The sequence below is a fragment of the Nansenia antarctica genome (assembly GCF_963989245.1).
Source record: "Nansenia antarctica genome assembly, chromosome: 17".
NCBI lineage: Eukaryota > Metazoa > Chordata > Actinopteri > Argentiniformes > Microstomatidae > Nansenia > Nansenia antarctica.
In genome coordinates, this window is record NC_137687.1 from 314,869 (window position 1) to 324,285 (window position 9,417).

Sequence of the window (9,417 nt, forward strand, 5' to 3'; positions counted from 1 at the left end):
CACAGATGTGCATACTTAATGCATAATTATGTTCTCATGCATGCTGTCACACAGATGTGATGTTAGTGTGTGTATGTGTTCATGCATGCTGTCACAGATGTGATGTTAGTGTGTGTATGTGTTCATGCATGCTGTCACACAGATGTGATGTTAGTGTGTCTGTGTGCTCATGCATGCTGTCACACAGATGTGATGTATGTTAGTGTGTCTGTGTGCTCATGCATGCTGTCACACAGATGTATGTTAGTGTGTGTATGTGCTCATGCATGCTGTCACACAGATGTAATGTTAGAGTGTCTATGTGCTCATGCATGCTGTCACACAGATGTGATGTATGTTAGTGTGTGTATGTGCTCATGCATGCTGTCACACAGATGTGATGTCAGTGTGTCTATGTGCTCATGCATGCTGTCACACAGATGTGATGTATGTTAGTGTGTCTATGTGTTCATGCTGCTGTCACACAGATGTATGTTAGTGTGTCTGTGTGTTCATGCATGCTGTCACACAGATGTATGTTAGTGTGTCTGTGTGTTCATGCATGCTGTCACACAGATGTGATGTTACTGTGTCTATGTGCTCATGCATGCTGCTGTTTGTGTTTGTGTCATTGCAGCAGCGGTGTTCCTGAGCTCAGCTGTGCTGGCAGTGGTGGAGGACCTGGATGACACGTAAGAGATGCTCTGATGCTCTGCTCCTGATGTTTACCAACACTGGTCGTTATTGTTGTTTACCAACACTTGTCATTGTTGTTGTTTACCAACACTGGTCATTATTGTTGTTTACCAACACTGGTCATTATTGTTGTTTACCAACACTTGTCATTGTTGTTGTTTACCAACACTTGTCATTGTTGTTGTTTACCAACACTGGTCATTATTGTTGTTTACCAACACTGGTCATTATTGTTGTTTACCAACACTTGTCATTGTTGTTGTTTACCAACACTTGTCATTGTTGTTGTTTACCAACACTGGGGGGTATTCCATCAATCGTCGCTAAAGGAAAATCCAGGTTTAGTCTGATAAGTCTCGCGAGAGTTCTTAACAATATCCAGGCATATTCTGATACATTTCGCGAGAGTTATCAAAAATAAGCCAGGATTTTCCTTTAGCGACGTTGATGGAATACCCCCCTGGTCATTATTGTTGTTTACCAACACTGGTCATTATTGTTGTTTACCAACACTCATCATTATTGTCCCCATAGGGACGGAGACAAGACAAACACAAACACAGGTGCTCAGTGTTGGTGATTCTTGGGGCTTCACTCATGTTCTTTAGCTGTGAAGGTCCCTAAGGGTTGAAGCTGAACACATCATATATATATATATGTTACAGTACATGTGGGAATACTGTACATGTGGTAAAACTAGGATTAGGTGCTACGTCGACTTGATACATGCTGGCATGTCTAATCCTAACCTTAACCCTAACCTTAACCGTAGCACCCTAGCACCTAACCCTAGTTTTCCCACATGTACCGTAACATATACATATAATAGCCTGTAATCATTCAACACATGTGTCTTAGCCTATTTTCCAGTTTCATTTTAGGAGCATTCACTTTAGTGCTGTCCCAAACGACTATTTTTCTAACGATTAATCTAGCGATTATTTTATCGATTATTCGATTATTCTAACGACTAATTTATCGATAAGTCTAACGATAATTTTTGTACTGTAAAAAAAAAATTTAAATAAAAAAAGATTTTTTTTTATTTGCGACTAACCGACGCATATTACGCTAACCGACGTATTGACGTAGTCGGTGACGTCGACGACGTCGAATAATCGTAACAGCCCTAATTCACTTACACAATCACTGTCATTTAGAAAATATCTCTTAGTTGCAACTATCATAGAATATCCAACCCTGTTATATCTGGTATGACTGCGTACGACACCACTGCTGCCTGTGTTTGGTAGTTCAATGTGTTCATGGGAAATGAAATACGTGTGCAAGAACATGGAGGAGACTGGATTCCTAGACTACTACTATAGATAGCCTAGCACCTTTTTAAATTTGTTTCTTCTTTTACAGAGTTGATTAAAAGAAGAAGCTATACCCACAACATAATAAAACATCGTATTGATTTAGGGTTGGAGTATTAAAACATTATTGATTATTGATTTTGTTTCTTTTCAGATTTAAAGACACCAGAGTGAGCGATGTCTGGCTGGTCGATGTGAGTCCTGTGTTTATACACACACATACACACACACACACACACACACACACACACACACACACACACACACTCACTAACAAGGCTGTCTGGATCCATTCCGCTCTGACGTCCCACCCTGCCCCGAAACCCCGTCCTCTCATCCCCTACGGAAGTGGCAGGGTGGAGGGAGGAGGGAGGGAGGGGGGGGCGGGGGAGGAGAGGGGGGGAGGGAGCAAGGGGGGAGAGGGGGTGGTCTGGAGGAGAGAGGGGACGCAGCGAGGGGGGGACGCGGGCGTAGCAGTGTGTGTTTTAGTCAGTGAAGTCATGCGTGGCGTCTGGGCTGTGAGGGGGTTACCCAGGGTTCATGTCTGGGGCCGGAGGGGGGCGGGGGGGGCTTCACTCCTAGTCTGGGGGGGGGAGGATCAGAGTGACACGCCTTTTTACACCAACGTGGATCACCATGTGTGAGGCTCACACACAGACACACCCCCTCCTGTACACACGTACAACACACTCCTACACACACGTACAACACAGGCCTGGGCTATATAGATCGGCGGTTCGAGCCCCGGTTGGCCACATGTCGAAGTATCCTTGGGCAAGACACTGAACCCCAAATTGCTCCCAGTGAGCGGGCCGGCGCCTTGCATGGCAGCTTGCTGCCATTGGTGTGTGAATGTGTGTGTGAATGTGTGTGTGAATGGGTGAATGAGAGGCCGTTGTAAAGCGCTTTGGATAAAGGCGCTATATAAGTTCAGTCCATTTACCATTCTTTGTCTCGCCTCTGCAGTTCTACGCGCCGTGGTGCGGCTACTGTAAGAAGCTGGAGCCGGTCTGGTCCGACGTCGGCGCCGAGTTGAAAAGTTCCGGGTCGCCTGTCCGGGTCGGCAAGATGGACGCCACGGCGTTCTCTGGTGAGTCACATGACCATAATGTCACAGGGTCCTTAACTCGGCCCTTGAACTGCTTATAGCTGTGCTTTTTCACGAGCTGCACCCCGCCTCAAACCCTACCTGTTCTCCCATGCATACAACCTCCCCTACCCCTAACCCTGCCTCCCCCCCATGACATGCATACAACCTCCCCTACCCCTAACCATCTCCCCTAACCCTGCCACCCCCCTCCCCCCCTGGACACGCATACAACCTCCCCTACCCCTAACCATCTCCCCTAACCCTGCCACCCCACTCCCCCCCTGGACATGCATACAACCTCCCCTACCCCTAACCATCTCCCCTAACCCTGCCACCCCCCCTCCCCCCCTGACATGCATACAACCTCCCCTACCCCTAACCATCTCCCCTAACCCTGCCACCCCCCTCCCCCCCTGGACACGCATACAACCTCCCCTACCCCTAACCATCTCCCCTAACCCTGCCACCCCACTCCCCCCCTGGACATGCATGCATACAACCTCCCCTACCCCTAACCATCTCCTCTAACCCTGCCACCCCCCCTCCCCCCCTGGACATGCATACAACCTCCCCTACCCCTAACCATCTCCCCTAACCCTGCCACCCCCCCCCCCCCCTCCCCCCCTGACATGCATACAACCTCCCCTACCCCTAACCATCTCCCCTAACCCTGCCACCCCTCCCCCTCTGGACATGCATACAACCTCCCCTACCCCTAACCATCTCCCCTAACCCTGCCACCCCTCCCCCTCTGGACATGCATACAACCTCCCCTACCCCTAACCATCTCCTCTAACCCTGCCACCCCCCCCCCCCCCTGGACATGCATACAACCTCCCCTACCCCTAACCATCTCCCCTAACCCTGCCACCCCCCTCCCCCCCTGGACACGCATACAACCTCCCCTACCCCTAACCCTGCCACCCCCCTCCCCCCCTGGACACGCATACAACCTCCCCTACCCCTAACCATCTCCCCTAACCCTGCCACCCCCCTCCCCCCCCTCCCCTTCTGGACATGCATACAACCTCCCCTACCCCTAACCATCTCCTCTAACCCTGCCACCCCCCCTCCCCCCTGGACATGCATACAACCTCCCCTACCCCTAACCATCTCCTCTAACCCTGCCACCCCCCCCCCCCCCTGGACATGCATACAACCTCCCCTACCCCTAACCATCTCCTCTAACCCTGCCACCCCCCCCCCCCCCTGGACATGCATACATCCTCCCCTACCCCTAACCATCTCCCCTAACCCTGCCACCCCACTCCCCCCCTGGACACACATACAACCTCCCCTACCCCTAACCATCTCCCCTAACCCTGCCACCCCCCCCCCCCCTCCCCCCCTGGACATGCATACAACCTCCCCTACCCCTAACCATCTCCCCTAACCCTGCCCCCCCCTCCCCCCCTGGACATGCATACAACCTCCCCTACCCCTAACCATCTCCCCTAACCCTGCCCCCCCCTCCCCCCCTGGACATGCATACAACCTCCCCTACCCCTAACCATCTCCCCTAACCCTGCCACCCCCCCTCCCCCCTCTGGACATTGCTGTGTCTACTAATTGTTGGGAACTAATTGTTCCCTGTGCCTGTTGTTAACTCTGTGTTCTATGTCTCATGTTATCTGTTGTTAACTCTGTGTTCTATGTGCTCATGTTATCTGTTGCTTGTTGTTTCTGTGTTTTCTGTTTGTCCCATATTGTCAGCGTCTTTGAGCTGAGGAAAAGCGCTATATAAATACAATGAATTATTACTCACTCAGCATGGGGTCTAGATTGTCTACATTTCAACAACCACAGCACCCGAGAAAGCCGACTGTAGATCTCTCTCATGGCTAAATGACTGATGGATAGATGACTCACTTACTTACTTAGACAAATGTATTTGTTGTAAGTCGCTTTGGATAAAGACATTCTGCTAAATGCCAAACATGTAACCTGTAACATACTACTAGTGCTGTCTGCTGTTATTGGGTGTTTACCAGCGTGTGTCTCCCCTGATTGAGTGTGCAGCGGTGTGGTTTAGCAGAGAGAGGGAGGGAGGGGGGGGGGAGAGAGAGAGAGTTAGAGAGAGAGAGAGTTACAGAGAGAGAGAGAGAGAGAGAGAGAGAGAGAGAGACAGAGACAGTTAGAGAGAGGAGAATCAACCCAGTTCTCTCTAGCTGTATCACGTCCACCTGGCTGGTGCAGACACACCTGTACTGTGACACCTGAACCTGCAGCTCACAGGATCACTTCATCTGTCTTCATGTTGGCATCAAGCCTCTTACTGGCTAATCATACAGGCCAGATTAACCTTCCAGCGGCTGGATTACATGACAGCCACTGTCTTTACACCGTGTCCAGGATTAGCTAACTAAGAGGCTGTTTACTACAGGCCATAAGCAGGTGACGACAGCTCTCACAGCTTACTGGCTGGCTGACGGCATTCTGATGATTCTTGGGAGTTGTAGTGGAGTCCAGGCCGAGGCCAATGAGCTGGCTCAGGGCGTCTGCTGTCAGCTGTTAGCAGTTAACAGTTAGCAGTTGGCAGTTAGCAGTTATTAGATTCATCACATCTTTTGTTAGTTTTAAGCATGCACTGTCTTCTTACCTTTTGACTGATTGTTCGTGTTTCCTTTGAAGTTGTCACCACTTACATTTACACCTATTAAGTTTATTGTAAAGTGTAGTATGTATATTGTGGTATGTAGATCCGCCTTCCTTTGTTCTGTTATCCATGTTGGCCTTGTTATGGTTGTGATGTTCTCAATGTGTATTGTTGTTTGTCTCCTGTTTATCTGTGTTCTGTCACGGTTGTGTCCTTTATTGTTTCTCCTGTTATTATGTCATATGTCTTGTTCATATACATTATTATGTATTATGCAGTGTTGTTAGGACCCCCTCGAAAACGAGATGGCTCATGGGTTTTATCCTAATAAAATAAATTGACAACAGTTAGCAGTTGGCAGTCGGCAGTTGGCAGTTGGCAGTTAGCACCGTCTCAACAGCAGTGGACCCAGGCTGTGCTGCTTGTTCCATGAGGATTATTCAAACTGAATTCTAGAAAGTCCCTAAATATTAAAGATTTTGAGGCTTTTTCCTGAGATATCGCTGTTGTTTCTTACAGGTATGGCCTCAGAGTTTGGAGTGCGAGGGTACCCCACGATCAAACTGTAAGTCTTCCGTTGACACATCTCATCACACTGCTATCTGTACGTTGACATTGATTCATGATTTGTGATGTATTTAAATTAGGGACAATGCACATTGGTTAACAGACGCTGTAAATGAGGCAAAGTTAGCCTAGGAGGCTAGCTTTCATCTGCTGAGTTTAAGAGGCAACCTAAAATCTCAAAATATTAAAATCCAGAACATACGCTACCAAATATAGAAGATAATAACATATCAAGAAGAGGACAGATAACAAAAATGACCTACAAAACTAATGACCAAACCTGGACAAAAACGAACAACAGCAGACAATTACCTTAGTTTAGTTTATATACGTTTATATTACCGTGACTCTGTGCTCCAGTCGATTTCTCCTCACATCAGAGGGTTTCTTCCTATGGTGATTTGATGTGTTTTATGTAGATGTGTTCTATCCAAACTAGAGCGAGCTCAAACAGAACAAACAAACCCAGACTGAACACAAAGATACAAAAGGACGAGACAGAACATTGAGCGTTGCAGTGTGTTGGTAGGAGTTTTCCAATACAAAAGGAATGCTGTTATTTTCACTTCACGATCCTCTCCTCTCCTTCACACTCCTGAACTGGGCTGAGGTTTCCATGGTGGTTCATCAGCGTCTAGCCGAGCGAGGCTTCTTCCCCCTGAGGCCAACACAGGCTAATGACACACAGGCTAATGACAAGCTAATTGTATATAAAAAAAAGATGATTTTAATATTTGTTGTACCACAGTTAGTGATTAATCACACGATTCTTATTGGCTGAAGGTTAATTCTGGAGTGTGTCTAAGTGTGTCTAATGTCCAATTTTTTACAACGCTAAACTGTCCCCAAATGTTTACTGCGGTATACAGTATTACAGGTATCCAGTATTATGTGGTATACAGTATTATGTGGTATACAGTATTACGCATAACATTATTACGTTTTATACAGATTATTATTATTATTATTTATTTTTAAAGATAGTTGAAGAAGATATATAATATGCTTAGTTCAGTGTTGGTTCACCTCAATTCAACCTGAGGAGAAAATCTCCCTGAACCAAAACAAACCCCCTGGTGTCAGCCTGTGCTAGCTAGCTAACAACAGAGAACATGGAGGGTAGCTGCTCTGCATGTTTAGCACATCACAACACGCTGACAGAACATGAACATGCTAAAAACACACAACCAGATGATCACACAGACACAGCACCTAAATATAAACCAGACGTATCAACACTCACAACACGTGTGACGACAGACGAGGAGAAGCTGTCACGTGGGTTTTTTAACCCACTGTTGCTATTTTCAAATACCGTGGTGGTATACCGTATTACCATGTTACGCCCAAGCCTAGCACAGTTGCAGTAGTGTTAGGGTGCTCTACATCACTGGCGGACTCAGGGGGGGGGGGGCAGGGTGGGTGACTGCCCCTCCTGGTGCCCCCCCCGGTTGAAAACATGTCTCTCTTAAGTGCCCTTTTGAGTGGCGAAAATGAGAGGACGTGCCCTATTGGTGCCCCTCCAATGGTCTAAAATTGACCATGTGCCCCCACAGTTGAAAAACGTTGCACTAAAGTGCCCTTTTGAGTGGCAAAATGAGAGACACCTGAACATGACGTGTTCTACACCCAGGTCCAAACAGGGGAGAAGGTTACGTGATCAAAGCTAACTGGTGCTCCGTACTGTTGCCAGGCGAACAGCGCAGAGCAGACCGCTCTAACGGCTCCTGTTGCGTTGGTGACGTCTGCTTGGCTAGCAGCTAATCATGTCTGCTTGGCTAGCAGCTCAGAGCAGCTAGGAGCTGAACCAACAGTGTGACGGGGCTGTTTGACACCTCTGTGTCGGGGATTATCTCCCAGCCAGTCATTATGTCACCCCTCATCATTCATCACCCCTCACACAACCGTCCTCTGCAGTTCAGCACGAGGATCACAAGGATATCTGTTAAGTGTAAAGCATGCTGTGTAAATCCCCCTTCGTCTTCAAGACAGCGACCCAGACCACTTCAGACTAATAAGGTGGCACATTCTGATATTTCTCTACTAAGAGACATTTTATACATTTATTTCCCCGGCCTTTGTAGAACATCATCTCAGGCACGGTTCTACTTCAGCGAGCTCATTTTCTAAACTTCCTGGCATCACAGCGGGGGGGGAACACAGACTAAACCAGGCGAGTGATGAAATGTTCTCGAGGGACTGTCGGAACACATCCTCGGAGGGAACGAGATCGACTGTCCCCCCCCGCGTTCATTAGAATCTATCAAAATAGCCTTTGTGTACGGCGGTAACCTTAGAGAACACTCCTTAATGACTTGTACTTAGTCCTGGGGGGTGTCAGAGCGGCAGTGTGTCACGGTACACCGTGTTGACGTGGGGGAGAGGCAGTGGTGTCAGGAACATCTCAGAACCATCTCCCGCCGCTCGTTATACCACCTCCCTACATCTTAAATCAATGAGAAATGTGATTTAATCGCACAGATGTAGCACAGTGGTGTAGTCTGGTGTTTTCTAGTGGGTATACTGTGATTTTATGAATGAAAGTGTGAAAGTTCTGTCACAAAACGCTGTTACGTATCCTCACACATGTTTAAGTGGGTATATGGAAATCCTTGGCCTTTCCTAGTGGGTATACGGCGTAGTCCTGCGTATCACCTAGACTACACCACTGGAGAGAATAGGCTCCTTGTTTTCACAGCAGTTCTTATTGGAGCCTAAAGCCCAGAGCAAACGTGTGGTGGAGTGAAGTCTTGATCTGGGGATGTAGGTGATTGTAGGTGATCTTGTCCTGATGAAAACACACTGACCCCAGTACCCTCCGTGCTGTCGGGTGGCAGGTTGTTGTTGAGTTGAAGGGCTTTGAGCCTTTTTACTTACAGGGGTAAACAGAGAACAGACACGTTTAGCTTTGGCGTTTCTTCCTTTTTTCTTTTATTTCCGTCATGTTTTCCGCAGGTCTACACAGGACTACAACCTCCTCTGACGAGCCAGTTCAGTCGGGTGCAGTTTAGGGTCGGGTTTAGGCCAAAGTGCTCTGTCAGCATGTGGAAACGTACCGACACTGAGATGTTGTTTTCTTTGTCTGGGTGTCCTCCTCTGTCCCCTGACGACCTCACCACCCTGAATTAACTTTCTTCATTATTGTCTTTATACTGTCTATATACCCCCCT

The 9,417-nt window shown here is 47.8% G+C and overlaps 1 protein-coding gene across 1 annotated transcript in view; it reads left to right on the forward strand.

The window, feature by feature from the left end:
* tmx3b (thioredoxin related transmembrane protein 3b) overlaps window positions 1–9,417 on the forward strand; it is a gene marked incomplete at its 3' end in the record, with an annotated part of 52,936 nt that overhangs the window by 486 nt on the left and 43,033 nt on the right. Inside the window, 4 exon segments of the mRNA XM_080547700.1 lie at window positions 617–671; window positions 2,149–2,188; window positions 2,961–3,084; window positions 6,200–6,245. Of these exon segments, the coding sequence (XP_080403826.1) occupies window positions 617–671; window positions 2,149–2,188; window positions 2,961–3,084; window positions 6,200–6,245 (265 nt within the window).